The following is a 21773-nucleotide window of genomic DNA, read 5'->3' on the forward strand; positions in this document are numbered from 1 at the left end:
AAAAAATAGTAAAAAAATAATGTATTTGTGTGATCTGTGTAACCTGCCTTGTGAATGATTCTTGCTGCTTTCTTTTGTAGAATGATTAGTGGATATATTGTACTGTTGTAGTTATTGTCCCCAACCTCTGCACAGTAACTTATATATGGTAGAACTATGGAACAGTAGAGAATGCAGAGTGATTTGTGATCCAGAACCTGTTTTGCTTTATTTAATACTGCTATGCTTCTTGATCATTTGGATCATAAATATCTTATATGTGGCTTCCAGCTGATCTGCTCATCTAATTCTTATCTAATCTGATGAAACCTAATTTTATCTAATCTGACCTAATAAATACATAACGTTTAATGCATATTCTTAATGGGACAGTAGGACTCTGAAGTGTGTATTTCTGTGTTTATTTGCACTCTTTACATCAGACCTGCTCCTCACACTGTGATAAATGGTGTTCAATGTATTCCAACGGGGCGCCCCTCCTGGCCAATCAGGGTGTGTGCAGCAGCTTCGACACCACCCCCCAGCGGCCGCACAGGCGCACTGAGCTCTCAACTGCCATTTTGTGGCAGAGGCTACTCTGCTAAAGCGGGAGAGGGATTAAAACAAACTGCGAAGAAGCCCGCATCTCTGAGCGGCCTGCCAAAGTTTGTAGCACACACTCTGTGCTTTCGGCCGAGTTAAACAAGAGGAAAAAGCACTAAAAAGAGGTAAAGTATCACTACTTTTCTGATAAGGGGGAGTTTGCAGGATCTTTAATCGGCCTCTAGGTGTCACGATGGGGCTCTGGGTCCGGGCAGCTCGTCGGAGAGTGTTTGTCTCCCTCTATCGTTATCGAAAAACCCGTCAAAATATGTATAAATAAGCAAAGTTCGAATAAATGTATGCATCAAGCAACATTTTTCGTGCGTATCTGTGAGAATATCGTCGAGAATAAGTTACGAATACTTCGACGATTTGCTTGGAGAGTTTAGGCCGAGGCGTCCATTTTCTCGCTTCTTTGTTTCCCGTCTTTACAGCCTTGACGACATGGAAACTGGCGGGTTTAACTTAGAGCTAATGTTAGCGTTAGCTTGCGTACATTAACCTCAATGTACCTGGAGTGTAACACAAGCATTGCCATACATACAGTAACAATACTATGGATCTTCTTAATTCACTACGGTTGATTGCATCCGTCACTGCAGGTTTCCCGTAGTATCTACAGCGCGTTACATAACTTTATCAGAGACCATTATTGGAAGAAATCAAGGTTAATTTAGCTAGCTACGTTAGCCTGGTTAAGAGGCCCATCCCCGCCCAGTACGGATGCAACCGTAGCGCTAGTAAACGAGAAAATCCCCAGAAATAAGGCTAAATCAGCGTTGTAATCTCCATCCGTCGTGTCTGGCTTTTGTCGCATATATTTTCAGAGGTTGCGTTCGTTTCCCGTGGTGAGCCGTATACACTCGGAAACGGCCAGGCCTGCGCGGTTAAAAGGATGACGAGGCATTCTTGTAAAATGATTCCCGGTGATTACAGCCGTTTCACAGCCAACAAACACGCCGTGTCTGTCCCACAGATTAGCCGGAATGGAGCGACGCGGTGCGGTTCTCTGTTTTCTGGTCATCGTGTCTCGGTCGGAATAGGCTGTGGCGGCTGTTGTTGCACCCTTCGCCCGCTTGTCTCTGATTCTAAGCCCACCTAGAGCCTCATAGACACAGATATATGTTACAGCAGAGAGCTCCCTCTACGACTCGGCTTGGAGAGCTACAAAAATACCGCTATAGGAACGTAGCACAAGGAGGCGACAGCTTCTTGCTTGGGTGCTTAATAACGCTGGAAGATTGTGAAAAAATCCCTTGAAAGAATCTGGGAGAGGCCTCGCACCAGTGTTACTAGTTTTCAGTCATTTAGCTTCATGAAGGCAGGTGGACACGAAAACAAACAGCTGATATGACCAGATAGCATTTATTTACACCCACTAGTGTACAACAAATGTGGAACTACTAAGTTGTGTTAAGTGCCTATATTTTAACACCACATTTCAGCAATGGTACTTTAGTATTAGTGATTATTAGTGGCTTATTGACCTGACCCAAACCACCTACACCCACAGCCTTCTGATACAGCTGCCTGAAATGTTAATGGAAAATGAATTCTCACCCAATGCATCAGTTGGTGTCAAAGAGTTTAGTCATGACACAATTTGGCCAAGTATAAAAAACACTTAACCCATGACATGCCTGACTTTTCTGTTAGGAATGGATTAAAACAGTTCAGATATTTACTACAGACTCACTGAAGTTTCAGGGTCTGTTTTAAGGCTGAAAATATCCGTAGGAGGCTTAAAGATGAAGAAAAGTTTTCTTGTGTTTGAACTAATTAAATATAGATTTTCTCTGATTTTAGTTTTTGTGCTGCCACTAGAATTTAATATGCTTGAATTTCTCATTTTACAGAGGCTTTTCTGTTGAAACACAAGTACTATCCTTCATATTGTTTTCTTGCTGAAGCTTCTTTTTTAGTGACACCACTTCATTCGCAGACATTTTGTGCCTTCAGCTGCTTCAATCAATGATATACAATAATGATGTATTCCCTTCTTCTTCTCCAGGTTTATAGAATAAGGGAAATCAGAAACTCCAGGTGAGCACTCGTCTTGAATAATAAATGTGACTGTTTGTGTGTGAGTTGTGTGACATGTCCTTGTTCCCTCCCTCAGGCTGACAGGGACAGTCAGGTAGCAGACAGACTTCTGATTCAGCTGCTCAGGGCTTTCAGCACCAAAGCAAAAGGGAGGTCAACAGTACTCTGAACCTGCAGACTGCAGAACAGTCTCCAGAAATGTTCAAATTTATCTGTTTTCACTGTCTCTACCAGGTAACACTAACAGCACTGAGGAGAGCTTATTTAAATAAGTCCATTTAAAATGTATGAAGGTGTATGTGATACATCGCAGTACAAACAAACAGGATATTATCAGTCTGAATACAATGAGAGCCAGTTAAACACTGTTGTGTCCAGTTCTGTCTAATTCCACATAATTCCAGATTTTGGAAGGTCTAAATCAGTAGGTTTCAGTGTATGTAGGGAGACACGCACCAGGACGACTCATCCGTTTCTTTGCACCATCTCGACCCTTTTCCCTCTCTGTGAACGTCGATAGAGTTTTTTCACAGGACACCACGTCTCAAAACATTTCTGTTGCCTCTAGAGAAAGGAATGAACCCTCTTGTGAATGTCACACATTTCGGAAGCTAATTGTTTCCATTCTGTGTAAGTTCTTACGCAGCATGGACGGGGGGCCAGCAGAGGGTGTAGGGGTGGTGGAGGTCCCTGCCAAAGACTTCCCCTCCATCCAGGCCGTCCACAGTCAGGATACCATGGTGGCTGACCTCCTCCAACAAGCTGCAGAGGCCGGAGGTGTGGTGGAGGGACAAGCTGGAGTCGTTCTGGAACAAGGTGTCCTGAAATGTTATTAAGTACAAATAATATTGAAATGATCAGAAACTGAATGTTTCAAATAGATTTTTATACTTACTGAAGATGCAGTGTTTAACTCCTCTGCGATGTAACTGTTTAGGTCATGGACAAGGGATGGTTGCAGCCACTCAGGCCCAGCAGCAGCTGATGGAGGCAGGGGTGGGGGTTGGTGTTGAAGGTGGAGCTGGAGTTGAAATGATGGTTATGGACTCTCTGGATCCTACCCTGTTGCAGATGAAGACTGAGGTAAGCTTCCTTATCCTTTAAAAGCAGAATCTACCAGTAAGTCTTAGGTGTGTGCATCTATTCCACAGGTGAGCTGTTCTGAATAATGCCTTTCTGCTGCTAATGTGTCCACACTGGAGTTCCTGCAGGCTGATCCCTTTAGTTCTACTGAGAGGATCTGGGAAAGGCCTTATATCAGTGTCAGTAGTTTTCAGACATTTAGCTACATGAAGGCAGGTGGACATGAAACAAACAGTTGTCATGCACTACCACATGACTAGATCACATTTACACACAATCAACTAACGGCCAAGATGCTTATATTCAATGTCTACAGTTTAACACCAGATTTTATCAATGTTTTTGAAAGATTAGGAAGAGTCAAACAGCTCTCAGACAAATGTCTAAGACAGAGAAGGAATCTACCGATGGAAACATGGATCGCAGGTGTTTAGACTCTAATGGAGCTTATGTAGAAAAGCAATTTTATTATTTTGATAAATAGACTTTTTTATTACATTTGTCTGGGGACTTTTTGGTTCCCTCGTCTTAATAATTTATAGTGACTTCTCCACATCACCCTGATTACAAACAAACACAGCCCTCTTCAAACAGCTGCTTGAAAGGGAACAGGAAAATAGAATCTCACCCAAAGCGTCTGTCGGTATCAAAAGGTTCAGTCATCAACAATTTGACCAAGTATTGAAACACTTAACCTGAGAAAAGACAGATTGACCAGAAGAGTATATGAAATTTTTCTACACAGGTTTTAACACATCATTCAATTCTTCTATTGTGTAGTTATTTTGGTCTTCTCTCAGATGAATATTATCTCTGGTAGATGTTTTTGACCTATCTAAATCCCACCTAAGCTCTCATTTGTCAGTCACCAGTGGACGATCAGGGATAGACTAAGTCCACCTAAATGGACCGCTGAACCACACAGGAAATCATTCCTGCCTGTGTCCATCCGACTGTTTACTTCCACCGTATAACCATATAGTCATAATTACACACAACTGTATTTTTACACGCTTATTATATATATTTTTTATTATCATATTGATAATATATTGTCTAGAATATATTGTTCTAATTTTGTGTCTTGATAGAGTATTTTAATATTTGTATATGTTCAGAGCTATATATATATATGTGTGTGTGTGTGTGTGTGTAGAGAGAGAGAGAGATGTGTGTGTGTTTGGGTATTTAGAGCTTTATATATGTTTATGTATTTTTTTCCTTTGTCTTTTCTGTTTGTATTGATAATTACTTTCCTGCTACTTTCTATTATACTTGACTGGACCGACTATAACACCCAGTAATTTCCCCCTGGGATAAATGAAGTATTCAGATTCTGATTGCATTAAATGTCTCCTCAGGTGATCGATGCTGCAGTGGGGGGGTCTTCTGCGACGGTGGGTGTGGTTGGAGGTGTAGCCGGTGCTGCTCATCAAGCAACTGTAACAACAGTGGATCAGACTCAGATCATCACACTGCAGGTGCGTGTCCCATCAGCAGCCTTTAACTGGGTTTCATCCTGTATTCAGTTTGTGATGGTCCTGTGTATGTGTGGTGTCCTCAGGTGGTCAACATGGAGGAACAAGCTGCTCTGGGCCTCGGGGAGCTCCAGCTGGTCCAGGTACCAGTGTCTGCCACTACCGTGGAAGCCCTGCAGCAAGGCACATTTGTAGACACCACTGCCATGCCCAAGGATGGAGACCCGGTCATCTGCCACACTCTGCCTCTGCCTGAGGGCTTTCAGGTACAAACACATCAGAACAGGGTTGCCCTGAACATTTAAGATAGAATCTGATCCACTCAAGAAATACACTAGAACCTCACAGTACCAATTTAATTTGTTCCATGACCAAGCTCGGTTTGAGATTTGCCCATTTTCCAAATCAATTTTCTTCATTGAAATGAAATATAATTTATCCATTCCTGCCCCAACAACCATCCAAAAATCAGAAAAGGTGCCTTTAGAAAGAAAGAAAATAACAATTATAAAAACATAATAAAAGAGAATGCAAAGAAATAAACTGGTCTAATTAACTTATTTACCTCAAAGATGAGCCGATCTGTGCGATGGATGGATAGATAGACAGATAGATAGATAGATAGATAGATAGATAGATTTTTTTACGCTCATATTTCAAGACAAAAATTCTCACCAGCTGTGGCTCATAAAGAAAATGACTGGTTCAGTTGTGCACTGGTACTGCCAAGTTCTACACTGAAAGATTTCAGATGCAGTTAGTGTTGAATAAAGGTGTGAAGTCCAGGTCTGATGATTGTGTGAATGAACTCGACACATAACGGTGCAGAATTTCTTTTGATCCTCATGGGTTTTTCAGTGTGAGGTTTTTGCGTCAGATCAGTCAAGTGAATCAGACTCTGCTTTATCATAATTCAGTCACTAGGCATGATGAATGAAACGCAGTTACCCAGGTCTCGATGTGCAGCATGAATGAACAGGATTAAAAAAATAGATAAAAAAATAGATCAGAGCGAAATAGAATACAATAAAAAGTACTGTAAAAACCACTAAAATAAATACAATCATGAACAAGGAATAACAAGGTTCCAATGCTCATGAAAAACTTGGAATATTTTGAAACTGCGAAATCTCAGTTGTGAAATAAAGAAAACACACTAATGTATGAGAAAAGAAAGACAGAACCTTTCCTTTAGGTAAATTTCTGTATCCATTGTGCCACATTCAGATGTTCATGAGGAAATGACAGGTCTGACAAACAGATGGGATGGAACACCTGCAGGAGGGAGTGACTCATGACCTGGAGGACGATGGGAGTCGACTGCTGAACGTATACTGTGTGCATTGAATGTGTAGGTTGTGAAGGTTGGTGCCAATGGGGAGGTGGAGACAGTGGAGCAGGAGGAGGAGGGAGGTGAAGCCCACCCTGAAGAGGAGGTGGAGGATAATCAGCTGCTCGTTGAAGGGGAGGACGAACCCATTCAGCCCCCGAACGATGATCCAACCTGGGCTAAAGATCCAGACTATCAGCCCCCGTCTGGAGCCATTAAGAAGATCAAAAAGGTACGTTTAGTGGATGATGCTGCCTTCAGATGCAATGGGAATTAATAAACCTATTCCATTATACACTTACTGTTGTTTATGCACCTCCTTCATACTGGAAAATTACATTTTACTTTTTCACATTGTAGTTTATTATTGCACCTTACTACTTAATTATCCAGATTTTTTTACCAGTTCTGTTTTTATACTTGTTATTTATTATGTATAGTGTGTTTGCTCCTTTGTTCTATTTTTTTTTTAATTCTTTTAATCTTTTATAGATCTATCACTCTGTTATAGAGCTATCTACGAGGGATTCATGGCCAGTGATAAACAATGTTTTTTTTAACATTCTGCTGCTGTTAGCTGTTGATTTTGCACATTTATAGCATAAACAATTTGCTAAAAATACAAATTAAACACTGCTGTATCAGATGAATGAACACATCCAAAACTGTTTTACCCCAGTATCAGGTCACTATAAATTGTGTTTCAGCCATTTTTCATTTCACTACAACAACATAAGCACTTGAACTCAACATACTGGTAATTTTGAATTCACTAGTGGTAAGGATCATTTTCCAAACAGCACCTGAAGGCAGCATTATTTAACAGGTGTGTAACCCTTTGTAGCTAAACCAGGCTTTATAAGTGTTGTGTGGTTTTAATGACAGGCCTAATTATTTGTTGATTTTTGAAAAAGGGTAAAAAGAGTCGTCTACGCTATGCCGAGGGAGATAAAGACATGGACGTCAGTGTGTATGACTTCGAAGAAGAGCAGCAAGAGGGACTTCTGTCTGAGGTCAACGCTGAGAAAGTGGTGGGCAACATGAAACCACCCAAACCCACCAAAATCAAGAAGAAAGGTCAGTGTAATGCTGATGACAGGAGGAAGGAAGTGTGTGATACAGGGTTTTTCCTGGAGGTATAAGAGTCATAGAAAATCAGAATGAAAATCACCAAAGCCCCAGATCTAAGAACTGAAGTGACTCCCAGGTGCAGCAGAGTAAGTTCTGTTCTAAACTTTTTAGACCAGGGATGTCAAACATGTGGCCCGTGGCCCAAAACTGGCCCGCCGAAAGGGTCCAATCCGGCCCAGGGGATGAATTTGAAAAGTGCAAAATATTACACTGAAGATATTAAGAGTGACAGATGTGGAACTGGTTTTAGTTTATGTTCCATATACAGAACAATATGATCTATAGTACAATAATAGAATAATAACCTACAAATAACAACTCCAAATTTTGTTTTTGGTTTAATGTGAAAAAATATCACATTACACTATGAAAATATTTGCATTTACAAACTTCCCCTTAACAATAAAATGTGAACGCCCTGAACAAATATGAACAACCTGAAATGTCTAAAGAAAAAAGTGCAATTTTAACAATATTCTGTCTGTTTCTAAATGTTCATGTAACATTGTGTGAAATGTACTGATGATAAGTTGTAGCATAATGTTGTTAAAATTGCATGTATTTTTCTTAAGAAATTTCTTTTTTTTTTTTCAGGTTTTTCGTGTCTTGAATGTGAAAAGGATTGTTTGTAAATATTTCCATAATTTAATGTTTTTATTGCACTAAAACAAGGAGATAATCTTGGAGTTGTCATTATTTATAGGTTATGCAGTTATTTTACTGGTGTGATCCACTGGAGATCAAATTTGGCTAAATGTGGCCCCTAAAAGAAAATGAGTTTGACATCCCCGTTTTAGATGGAGGGTCAATAGATGTATGCAGTTATTTAAATAAAAAAAGGGCCCCAAATTCAGCATTATTATGTAACCTTAACTGAAAGATGTAATACTTTCTAATTTGAAGACCTGCAGGCCATACACTTAAGCCTGTTACAAGTGTTGTTTAGTTGCTGCTTCACATCCTTTTGTTACATGTGAACTCTGTGTGGACCGTCTGTGTGTTAGGAGTGAAGAAGACGTTTCAGTGTGAACTCTGCAGCTACACCTGTCCTCGCCGTTCCAACCTGGACAGACACATGAAGAGTCACACCGACGAGAGGCCGCACAAGTGTCATCTATGTGGAAGAGCCTTCAGGACAGTGACACTGCTGAGGAACCATCTCAACACACACACCGGTAACACATACCTTATATATGATGTGCAAAGCTTTAGTTGTCAGCACTTCGTCTCAGTCAAACCTCTGCTGGTGGAACGTGGCTGTGTTTATGTTGTTTTTGTTGTGCAGGAACTCGGCCTCATAAGTGCACCGACTGTGACATGGCCTTCGTAACTAGTGGAGAGTTGGTTCGTCATCGTCGCTATAAGCACACACATGAGAAGCCCTTTAAATGCTCCATGTGTGACTACGCCAGCGTGGAGGTAAGAGCTGCTGTCTGTGTCCGCAGTGGAATGATTAACCCACGGGTGTCAAATATACGGTCCGTGAGCCAAAACTGGCCGCCAAAGGGTCCAATCAGGCCCATGGATGAATGTGTGAAAAACAAAAATTACACTGAAGATATTAACAATTATTTTTGTTGAGGTTCCCACTTCAAACCAATCTGATCTAAAGTGGGCCAGTAAAATAGTAACATAATAACCTCGAGGTAATGACAAATATAAGTTCTTCTCTTTGTTTTGATGTAGAAAAAAAGTTAAATTACTTGAAAAGTTTTACATTTACAAACTATCCTTTCACAAAAAAATGTGAATAATCTGAACAAATATGAACAACCTGAAATGTCGAAAGAAAAGTAAGTACAATTTTAACAATATTATACAAGCGACTACATATTTTATGTATTTGTAGACCCACTGTGATCTGTAAGTTTTAATGTGCTTGTGTAATTGATAAACTGAGACAGAATATTGTTAAAATTGCAGTTGTTTTTCTTAAGAAATTTCTTTTTTCTCACAGTTCATGTGCTCATATTTTTTTAAAGGATCGTTTGTAAACATTTTCATAATGTAATTTTACTTTATTCTCTCTAAAACATATAGAAAAGTTAGGAGTTCACATTATTTATTGGTTATTCTGTTATTATTTTACTGGTCTGACCCACTTCAGATCATATTGGTCTGAATATGGAACCAGAACTAAAATGATTGTTCATATCTCAAGCTTAATTTTGCAATTCACAAATTCACCCCCAGGCCAGACTGGACCCTTCTGCGGCCCGGTTTTGGCTCAGGAGCCGTATGTTTGACACTTTTGGGTAAGAGGAGCAATGAAGGACTGTGGTCAGAAACAGAGAGACTGAAAATAAGTTCCTCTAAAAAGATTCATCCCATAGTTTAAACTCCACAGTTCCTCAGCTCAGACCGGACAGTCCCAGGATATGGGATCTTTGTAGTTGGTCATAGTTTAATGTGTGTTTATGTGCAACTGTAGGTGAGTAAACTGAAGCGCCACATTCGTTCCCACACCGGAGAGCGTCCATTCCAGTGCAGTCTGTGCAGCTACGCCAGCAGAGACACATACAAGCTGAAGAGACACATGAGGACACACTCAGGTAAAAGGACACCTCTGTAGATTTACTGAAAACTCTGTCCCTTGAACATCAGGTCAGACCTGCAAAACACAACGTCATCTTTAACCTTTTAAAGATGATTTTGTCACCAGTGCCACAGTTTTGCATTTAATGGCAGAGAGAGATGGAAGATTTTTATTACTTTTATCAGCGTTTTAGCGGTGACTTCTTGTAAATAATTGTATATACTGGTAGTGCTGTTTTGGAGTGTTCTGTTAGTGTGTTTTGACATGTTTTTGTGAAGTTTTGCTGTTTTTTTTTTTTTCTTCACTTCATTTATCTGTTTTTTATGTGGTTTATATAATTCATTGATAGTTGTATTTTAGCTGTAAATATTATATAATTGTGTGTGTGTGTATACATATATATATATTTATATTTGCAGTTCTGTCCAGGGCATACACAGATGCAATGTCTGTATGTGAATCAGATGATGGATGCTTTTGTCAGTGAAATCAGGGGCTCTGTCTACTACTAGACAAAAAGTGAGCATAGACTATCACACAGGATCAAAATGACTAGAAATAACTAAAAATAAGAACTTGGACACAGAATGATCTAGACAAACAAAAAATGTCTGAACACATGAAAAATAGTTAAAACTTTACTTCTATAAGCTCATAGGTTCATTATAAATTACAGTTGGTTTTCCATAATTAATATAAAAATGCATGTCTTTTTTTTTTTGTTCTTTTTTTTTTTTTTACCATAACACTGTTTTAAGCATTTATTACATATAATGATAACTAATGGACAGATATTGAAAGTTAAGTTCTTCCTGGAAAAAAAAAATGCTAAAGAATTGGGGGAAAAAAAACATTTTCTGACACTTGTTGCTCAAACTTAAATAAATCTATGCCTGTTGTAGTGGGAGTCTTTGTAGGGTTAAGGGAAACCTGACTAGATTGGAATTAAAAACTTGTTAAGAATATTAAAGTGATTCACACATTCTATTTTCCTATCAGGCGAGAAACCATACGAGTGTTACATCTGTCATGCTCGCTTCACCCAGAGTGGAACCATGAAGATGCATATCCTGCAGAAACACACAGAGAATGTGGCCAAATTCCACTGTCCACACTGTGACACCGTGATCGCACGCAAGAGCGACTTGGGTAAAGCAGATTGATCTGACAGAGATGGAGTGGATTAGTCTGATCTGTGGGTCCCCTCTCTGAACGCTGTACGTGTTCTCCGTTGACAGGCGTCCACCTCCGTAAGCAGCACTCGTTCATCGAGACCGGGAAGAAGTGTCGTTACTGTGACGCCGTTTTCCATGAGCGCTACGCTCTGATCCAGCACCAGAAGTCTCACAAAAATGAGAAGAGGTTCAAATGTGACATGTGTGACTACTGCTGCCGCCAGGTCAGTTTACAACTTTAACAAAACCATAATGAGCCCCTTTACATGACCATACAAATGCAATAACTGTTATAATCAGATAATGATAATAATCACAGATGATGCGTTTACATGCACTTGGGAAATATGATCATCGAATTCACCAGGAGCCTTCAGGTACATAAACCTACAGTCAGATTACATATTAATACATAGTCTTGAGCAGTAAATTGAAGTACATTATGTAGGGCTGCACGATTAATTGATTTTAAATCGAAATCGGGATTTTTTAATTAGGACAATTTTTAAAAAAGAGAAATCGTAAAATCGATTTCATCTTTCTCGTGCCTCCGGGCTGCGCGCTTGCGGGCTACCATAGGCTCTTCCTCCTATCAGTGACAGCGGTCTGTCATAGAAGTCCGTGTAATGACTGGACTTTAAATCTGTTAATGAGCCCGCAGTACTTATAGCAATGTAAGCCGTGGCTTCATGCACAGATCCCGCAACTGAAATAGAACTGCATGCGGATTACTCATCTTCCGTTGTCCCGGGTCTCGGGGTCATCAGCCTCAGCAGAGGAGCCCAGACAGCCCTGTGCCCACACGCATCCACCAGCTCCACAGATAGAATCCCTCCAGTGTTGGTCTGTTCCACGCACAGATCCTCCAGTTTAAATAGAACCGCATGGGGATCACTCATAGTAACGTGGTCCATGCACGCACGACTGATGCCTGTCACTGACTTACATTGGTATCACTTCTGTGGGCCCAGATACCCCAAAAAGGAAAAAAATAAAAAAATTAAAAAAAAATTTTTAATAGTGAATTTAGTCCTCTTGCTAAATTTTTCATTCACAAAGGTAAGTTCTGTAGCACAAAACAAATTACTAGACAATTTCCACACGCGGAAATCGTGAGAGGGGCTCGGGGGTCGGGGGTGGTGGTGGGGGGGGCATGCCAGTTTGAGTCCATGTTCAGGCTGAAGCAGCATGTAGCTGGACAATGACACTGAGAAATGTTGGAGAAACACAGCAGACATGACAGGAGACTGTATTCATTAGATATTGTCATGTGTGACCTGATTGGCTGATGCTGATCACCTGACACCTGAGCTTCAACTGTCTGTGTTCTATACTCTGTCTGCAGCTGAGAACTGAAGAGCTGTGTGTGTGTGTGTGTGTGTGTGTGAGAGAGAGAGAGAGAATCAGTTTGAATCAGTTTTATCAGTAATAGGAGGAGAAGGAGAAGTAGTAGAAGTTACAGTAATAGTACTATATGTAGTAGTAGTAATAGTAGTAGTGGTATTTTTAGTAGTGGTAGTCGTAGTAGTAGTAATATTTTTAATAGTAGTAGTAGTAGTATTAGTAACATTTTTAGTTGTAGTTGTATTTTTAGTAGTAGTAGTAGTAGTAGTAGTAGTAATCATAGTAGAAACAGCAGTAGTAGTATTAGTAGTAGTATCAGTACTCTAACAGACACCCAGCGTTGCTATGGACTCTCCAGGGTTGCTATGGGAGGAGAAACATGTCAGACTGATTCAGTTTATTGGACACACCTGGGACACACACAGAGCAGAGGGGCTGTTGCCGCAGCAACGGCGCTGCACTGACACACACAGAGAGAGAGAGACACACAGAGCAGCAGGAATAGACTGAGTGAGTCACTCAGAATAGGTCCCGGAAAACTGATAATTATGGGAAAACCGTAAAAGATAAGTGAAAACCGAAATGACCGTGAGCGTCAGAAGGACCTGGGGAACACACAGATGTAGGTTTTTTTCACGTACTGTGAGAAATGACTGAGTTAGAGCAGTTTAAAAACAGTCAACTGACCAAGATAAGAAGGAATCCGCTACAATGGAGAGTTAATGGAGGAAAGAAGGGATTAGCCTCCAAACTAGTGCCATTCATTTCTCTTTAAAAAGAGCTAGGTCTTCAAACATGGGTTCATATGAAGCCCAGGAACCATGGCTACGTTTTTGGAAAATATCATTCGCCTGCGATGTATCGTTTGGCCGGGACGGCGATTTATTCAGAGAATTTTCAGTTGAATTTTCTCTGCTCTCACACTCTAGTGTGATGACATCACCCACTCTAACTCAGGAAATTTTGAGAATTTTCACTCAACCCAGGGGTTTTTGAAGACTCACCTATTGAAAACCGTAAACCTCATCCTCATACCAAGTACATTCATGCGGAGAGGACAAAAATGCCTGCGTTTTAAAGTTTAAATGAAGTCTGTAGGTGAAAGTATGGTGAAGTAGTAGTGTCTGGAAAAAAGTGGACTTTTCTGGCTGATTTTTTCCTCTCCCCATTCATTTCTATGGGACTTTTTTCGCGTGTTTTTCGCGAATAACTCTGCGAAAAATTCACGAATCTCTACGAAAATAACATAGCACACTATTCCCGATAAAACCGCACGTTTTAATGTATAATTTGCAGGGGTCTTTACAGCGGTTCGGGCTGTATTAACGGACAAAAATGTGTCCGGAAGATGAAGAATAAAAATAAAAATAAACGAGCGGAAGAACAATAGGTGCTCGTGGCTTCGCCACGAGCACCTCTCTCCCATTGCTTTGCAATGGGGGAGAGGTGCTCGTGTCGATGCCCGAGCCCCTAATTATTTATTTTTTGAAAGATGTTGAACTTTATTTAAAGCTGTTAGATAAATCTGGAAACAAAAAGGCTCTAAAAACATTTAGTATTTGCTCTGATTTGGACATTGTATTATAATGTATTCCCCCTGGCAAACTTATGTTATTTTCTTGTTGTATACATTGTTTGTATACTCTACTTCATTCAATAAAGATTTAATTAAGGAAAAATAAACTTCTGTGGGTTCATCACGTGATACCATCACAGATTTGAGGTCAGAGCAGTGCCTTGCAGTGTGGGCTGCTCACGAAAACGACATGCTGACTTCTGTTGTCTTTTGTAGTTTTACTCAAAAATCGAAATCGAAAATCGAGTTTTTAGAGGAAAAAATCGGGATTTTTTTTTTTTTTTTTTTTTTTTTTTTTTTTGCCAAAATCGTGCAGCCCTAACATTATGTCATTGTGAGGAAACACAGTAATGATGGTGATAATGCATTTACAGCTGATGAAAAGCTGTATTTTAGAAGTGAAAACATGTCCGGAAACTACTTGTATGAAAGATCAACATGAGCCTGTTTCCATGACCATATAAATCCATGAACTGTTATTAATCAGATGTGATGCGTTTCAATGCATTTCAGAAATAGGATAATCCATAAACGCGGTTGTAGATGTTTCAGTCCATTATTGGGTGTATTTCAGAGTTCATTTGTTTGTAGTGACGTAGAATCAAACTTCCTGTTATTGTCTTCAACTCATATTCTTTGGTTTTATTTATTTTTTCATTATTTTACACAATTTTTGTTTGGGTTTATTCTTTTTTTCATTAATTTACTAAATTTTTGATCGATTTTGTTATTTTTTTCTTTATTTTACTCAATTTTTTGGATTTTGCTTAAGTCAAATGACAGAATCAAACTTCCTGTTATTGTCTTCTACGTCACTTCTGTTTTCTGTGATTTTAATAGTTTTTCCACATGTTCAGATATAACAGAACCAAATGAATCAGATTAACCTGTACAGATGCATGAAGACATGAGAGTATTGGGGACAAATCCAGGTGTGTTAACCTGATTTATTATAATCAGATTACTACTGGTGTCTGATCAGACAGATCAGATTATACTATTTATGTGATCACTAATAATCTGATAACTCCACAAATTAGACATTGATCGGAGTATTAGTGTAAATATAAATGGGCTCATTGCTACGTAGAATCTGTTCTTTGCATATCATACATGATACATTCCATTCATGTTAATATGATCAGAAACTTGAACGTTGCGCTGTGTGTATGTGTGGCCTCCAGGAGCGTCATATGGTGATGCATCGTCGAACCCACACTGGAGAGAAACCATATGCCTGCAGCCAATGTGAAAAAACCTTCAGACAGAAACAGCTGCTGGACATGCATTTCAAACGATACCACGACCCCAACTTTGTCCCCACCGCCTTCGTCTGCCCCAAGTGTAGCAAGACCTTCACTCGCCGGGTAAAACTTTTGTCTTTCTGGTCTTTGCATAATTAAACTGGGATCAGTTTAGGTCGACACGCGTGTCTGTTGTTGTCCATAGTGAGAATGAAGCACAATAAGGGTGTGTTTTTGCAGAACACCATGGCCCGTCACGCTGAAAACTGCAGCGGTGAAGTGGAGGAAACCGAGAACGGAGCTACAACCCCAAAGAAAGGAAAGAGAGGAAGAAAGAGGAAGATGAGGAGCAGGAAGGACGAGGACGACAGCGGTAAGAAAAACACAACTACCTCAAACACAATAAGATCAGCTCAGTCAGACATTATGGAAACAAACACTGGTCATCTAGTAGAGGTAAGTGAAATTGATTTATATAGCATTTATCACAGAGAAACCTCACAAAGTGCTTTACAGATTAGACTAATCCAAGACAGCCACACACACACACACAAAAAAAGGCGGTTCCTTCTTTATACTCCCGCCCACCCCACAGGTCAGGGGTATAAAGATAGAAGAAAATCAGTGAATTGAAGAACAGAATAGTCCGATATCACAATAACCAGTAACAAAAAGAGAAATGAAACAAAAATATCTACAGAAGAACATTGACTTCAAAGCAAAATTACCCAATGGCAGTGGAACCTTAAGGTAACAACAGTCAGGTGTAGGTGTTTGCCTTGATGCATGTTTCTTTTCAAATTTCACACATATGTTCTTTACATGTGCCTTCCTCATTTTTTTTGCATTTTTTGTACACTGAAAAGTTTCTCAAAAGATTACAAATTAAGACTGAATGAATCCTTGGGTTTCAGGGTATCAGTGAGCAGGAGGGGCAAAGGGTTGTGTGACTGAGTGGGGCTATTAGTAAGCTCTGCCTACTTTTTTCACTTGTTTACATATCTAGGGTTTCTGATTAATGACCACTTGTCTTTTAAGGAGCTCATTCTGTATGTTGTCCAAAGACTGAAACTGCTATTGGGATTTTATTATAGAAACAAGATGTGTTTGTCTTTGCATGTAAAATGGAAATGGGTCTCAACATTTGTACTTTATTTAAAAAAAAAAAAAAAGTAAAATAACATGGAAATGTTTACATTTACAAACTGTCCTCCAATATGAACAACCTGAAATGTCTTGAGAGAAATAATTGTAATTTTACCAATATTCTGCCGTTATGTTATCCACATTTTTTTAAAGAGTAGTTTGTAGATGTAAACATTTTCATAATCAAATGGTTTTTTAGCACTCAATTTAATTTTGTAACTTTGTTCAACCAAAGACATAGAGGAAAAGGTTGGAGTTGACATTGTTTATTTATTTTGTTAATAATGGAAAAAGTACGATGTGACATTATTTTGTTATTATATTACTTGTTCAACCCTATGAAGATCAAATCAGGCTGATTGTAAAACCTGAACTAAAATGAGTTTGACAGCCCTGTTTTAGAATGAAAAAAGTAACACTACATGTTGAAATTGTTTACATTAACTATCCTTTAAAAATGTGAATAACATGAACAACCTGAAATTTCTTCAGAAAAATAACATGTACATTATAACTTACAGATCACAGTGGATCTACAAATACACTAAACATTTAATAACAGACAGAATATTGGTACAATTGCACTGATTTATATTAAAATATTTTGAATTGTTCATATTTGTTCAGGTTATTCACATTTTTGTTCAAGGGTGGTTTGTAAGTGTAAACATTTTCTTGTCATTGTACTTTTGTATTGGACTAAGGAGATGTACTAATGAATGCATCTGTCTATTCTCTTCACCTTTTGGACAGTGTTAAACAAAGAACTAAATAAAATATAAAGACACTTGACATGTTGGCAGTGAAGCAGGTCTGAGCTGACGTTCCTCGTGTTTCAAACGTTCATTTATTTTAACTCTTTGTTGTCCAGAGGAGGATCAGGTAGAACAGGAGGATGAGGAGGAGGAAGACGAGGGTGAGGTCGACGAAGAGGCCGCGCTTCTACAGGAAGACGACGAGGCTGAGAGCATAGAGCTGGACCAAGCCCCCGCCACCGTACCGGTACCAGCCCCCGAGGAGCCGCCGGTCAAAAGGAAACGAGGACGACCCCCGAAGAACGCTCCCAAGACTCCTCCCACGCCCAGCAAGACGGTCCGAGTGTCGGCCAAGACCAGCGCCTCCGGTAAGAACTGACCTGACCCATTAGAGCAGCTGGAAAACAGGGCTGATAATCAATGACTGAAAAAGACACACTTATACTATTGAATATTGTGTTTGGCACAGGACTTTCAGAAGTTACGGCTTTCTTACTTAATTTTCCTCCCTTATACTTTTATTACTTTAGTAAAGGTTATTCGACGCTCTGCAAGAACAGAGAAATGAGTTCTGTCTCCCAGGGCTTGTTCTTGACACATCATCTGAACAGATCTTTTTTCTTGTGTGGTGTTTGAGAACTTTTTTTTTTAACTCTTTCGGTGCCAGACAGTTAAGGGGCTAATAAGCCTTAAAAGTGCCACAGAATTTGGCCATTTTCCAGTATTTCGCGTCGTTTTTATAATCGAAGTCTGAATCGTCATCAGAACTCATTTTCTAGCAGATGGGACTGTTTTGACAGATCGCTGTGTTTACGATATTACTACAAAATGGCCATCTAATTTGCATATGATTTCATTCATAAATTCATTCATAAAATTTCCCAAGCAGAAAACGAAACGCGAGCTCTTCCTTGGTCAAAAACCGCTCGGTAACATCCGACCGATTGCTACTTAGATTCAAAATGCACCGGACGCAGCCGATTCATTATTGATCGTAATTTGCATAATTTATTCGGTCGCGTGACCTCAAATTCCCGTCTGGTCTCAAAAGGGGGACACAGAAAGAACGTCATCGAAATGTGAGAAAGAAATGGGGGTGGATGGTTTGTTTGTACACAAATATGGCGTGTTCTCCAAAGCCAATCTGATCGGCCCGTGGCACTTTAAAGGTTGTATTCGTAAAGCCGATTTAATCGGCTCATGGCATTGAAAGAGTAAAAAAAAAAAGGATAACTCACTTTATTATCCCTGTGGGGAAATTTGGTCTCTGCATTTTACTCATCCTAATACATAGACAGTACTTAGCAATAGCAATTATTAGCATTAGCACACATTAAGGACAGTGAGCTGCCATTGAAGGTGCTCAGGGACCGACTTCTGATCTAAATCAGCATCTGATCAGGGAGAATGAACCCATATAAACCTCTTTTTTTTTTTTTTTTTAACCCTTTAGGCACCAGAGCCCCCCCCCCCCCCCCCCCCAAAAAAAAAAAAAAGTTTTCAGTTTTGATATGACAGACATGGATTGTGTGTACAATGAATGAATGTATATTGAATGTCTGATATAGCCCTATATTGAACCTTCAGTACTAAAGTATTAATGTTGTATGATGAGTTGACGTGGTTCTCAGTCCTGTTGTTCTGCCTTAGACTGTTTCATTGTGAATCTGCTTTGTGTTTGGTGTTTAGCTGCTGCCATCATCCAGGTGGAGGATGAGAGCACCGGAGCAGTGGAGAACATCATAGTGAAGAAGGAGGATGGTGACGTCTCAGCCGCCACGCCTCTGGAGCAAGGCGTGGCGCTGACAGTAGAGGGGGTGGGGCTAGACGGGGAGGGGGTGGAGACTGTGGAGCTTGCTGTGAATGAAGAATCCGCGGCAGCCGCCAACGGAGACCTGACACCAGAAATGATCCTCAGCATGATGGACCGGTGAACGCCACACACGACCACACATGTAGCCGGACGGAGACCCGCCATCGCACATTAACAGCTCCTCCTTCTCCTCCGCCTTCAGCTTGTCTTTGCGTTTTCTCTCGTTTTCGATCAGCAGCCACTTGGCCTCCGGTGGAGCCAGCTCAAAAAAAAAAATGGCTGCAGCAAAAAGCAGATGACATGAAGCGAAGCCGCATGTGAAAATCAGCCCAGTCACGTCACGTCACGTACATGTACTGTCGAACCTGCATTCAGATGGATGTAGGCCACGCCCACATACCTGAGTCGTCTCCTCCCCCTCATATCTAGATATTGTTCAAGCTAACATATTGTTACTGTTCAAGATACGGTTCTGTGCTCTTTTTTTTTTTTTTTTTCTTTTTTTTTTTTTTCTTTTTTTTCTCCAGTTTCAATGTCTCTTGAATGAATCATGTGTTTTTTGCTCTTGTTTCTACCTGAAGCCACATCCTGTCACCTTTCACGCTCTCAGCCCAAACCGACTCTGCAACATGGAGATGTTATTTTATCCACTCCCCCCGCCCACTTTCAGACTCCACCCCTTTATACGTGTATATAGACATAAATGTAGTTTTCCTAACGGAGACCTAATACGGTACTTTAGTTTGCCTTGAAGATACATCCAATCCATCATTTGATCTGTACATAAATATATTTTTTTGCGCCCGTTTAGAACACGCTAAAACTGTTTCCATATAGCTCATGTACATCCGTCAACAAATAAAAGGACGAAATCGAAGTTGAGCGGTCCACTGCGCAGCGTTTTCTTCTATCCCATCATGATCCTTTTGGGAAGAAAACTAGTGGTCTTAATCTGCCCCCGGTTCATTCAGCATCAATACTGAATCACATCCCCACCTGCTCCACTACATTGTTATTCAAGCTATTTATTGCAAATCAGCTCCCATGATGCATTACAGGCATGTGGGAATCTGAAACGACGGTTTGGGTGGAGCCTAATCCGGTTAACAGACACTGAACTGTAGGTGTGATTAGAACATTCCATTTTTAATTTACTCCTGTCAGATTGTGTTGTTGCATTTTTATAATGTTGTGATGAAAAGTGCTGTTGTTGCACCTCATCTTAACCCATGAAGACCCAAACATCCACCTTTAACCTAAGCCATCTACTGATGTAACGGTTTAATACCTGCTAATCCACTAATCCTATCAATATATGTAAATAATTGGTGTAAAATATGGTTTGTCATCTTTTCATGATCAGATATGACCCATTTGGACATTCAGAGGCTCCATTGTTACTGTGGAAACGCCGTCATCTTCTGCAACATTGATTCACCAGTAAAACCCATGGAGTTGGATCAGTGACAGTGGATGGACACACTGGGTTGTATGTTTATTAATAAATAAAATGAACATAAACAAATACAAAGCCTACAATCGAATAATGTACAGAAATAGGCAAAAAATAGTCCCTAAAATTAAGTTTAAAAAAAGGATATGACAAGCAATAAAATGAACAAAAGCCAAAGTAATGAATAAAATGAACAGAAATGAAAAAATAATCACAATAAGCAAAACTAAATAAGAAAATAGAAGATAATATTAGAATTCATGGAGATAAATCACTTAACCCAAGGTTAAATAGACATAAATTCTTTTGGAAACTGATATAAAAGTATCTCTGGGTCTTTGTGGGTTAATCCAGACTGTGCTGATTCTGTTTGTGCTCATCAGTACCAGTAACAGTTCAGTCCGGTTCAGCCGTTTAACTCCAGGCATCCGGTTCTGGCTCATCCACCAGTCGTTCCAAAACCACAGGCCAAAGGTCGGAGCATCAGCTGACCTCTGACCTCAGAGCGACCCTGCCCCCCAGTCCAGGCATGTATGTACACGTACAACTACAGCTCATTCTGGTTCTTATGTGGCCTTCCTTTTATTACAAGACATTTTATTTTGTTATACAAAATCATTTTTTGTAACATAGCACTGATTAGGCCCCGCCCACCTAAAGCAGGCTATAACCGACGGGCTGACGCCGTCATCATCATGTCTCAGACGTGGTTGCATCATGGGTTCATCATAACTGTCCTGCAGCAGACGGGTTTAAGGGGAATGTCCCTCTGTCTCAGCGCTATCATTGCTTTCGTTACTACGGCAGAAACAAATGAGATTCATGATCCTTTTATTAAACGCATCCTGATGTGAAAATAAAACCAACCTTGACCATGCCCTGTTTGACGATGAGATGTACAGCTGAAGAAAACCAATAAACTCATTGGGATGGGCTGCACGACTCCTGAATCCTTCACTCTGAAAAATAGGTACCGGGGAACGTAGGGATCAGGGAACACAGGTACTGGGGAACATAGGAACCAAGGAACATGGGTACCGGGGAATATGGGTACCAGGGAACATAGGTACTGGGGAGCACATGT

General features: G+C 40.1%; 1 protein-coding gene across 2 annotated transcripts; it reads left to right on the plus strand.

Moving 5' to 3' along the window:
* Positions 1 to 597: 597 nt before the first annotated feature.
* Positions 598 to 20109, plus strand: ctcf (CCCTC-binding factor (zinc finger protein)). Of its 2 annotated transcripts, none has more exons than XM_030136215.1 (17): positions 598 to 707; positions 2594 to 2625; positions 3261 to 3441; positions 3563 to 3708; positions 5070 to 5189; positions 5273 to 5452; positions 6542 to 6748; positions 7431 to 7593; positions 8652 to 8822; positions 8933 to 9066; positions 10079 to 10199; positions 11183 to 11332; positions 11422 to 11582; positions 15463 to 15645; positions 15763 to 15895; positions 17540 to 17791; positions 19113 to 20109. In XM_030136215.1, the coding sequence occupies exons 3-17, from the start codon at positions 3273 to 3275 to the stop codon at positions 19355 to 19357; spliced, it is 2535 nt and encodes an 844-aa protein (XP_029992075.1). In that variant the 5' UTR covers positions 598 to 707; positions 2594 to 2625; positions 3261 to 3272; the 3' UTR covers positions 19358 to 20109. The 2 variants fall into 2 exon arrangements, with proteins under 2 accessions (XP_029992075.1, XP_029992077.1); XM_030136217.1 differs by having other exon boundaries at positions 630 to 707; positions 3268 to 3441.
* Positions 20110 to 21773: the final 1664 nt, after the last annotated feature.

Source organism: Sphaeramia orbicularis, chromosome 6 (genome assembly GCF_902148855.1).
Source record: "Sphaeramia orbicularis chromosome 6, fSphaOr1.1, whole genome shotgun sequence".
In the NCBI taxonomy this organism is placed as follows: Eukaryota; Metazoa; Chordata; class Actinopteri; order Kurtiformes; family Apogonidae; genus Sphaeramia; species Sphaeramia orbicularis.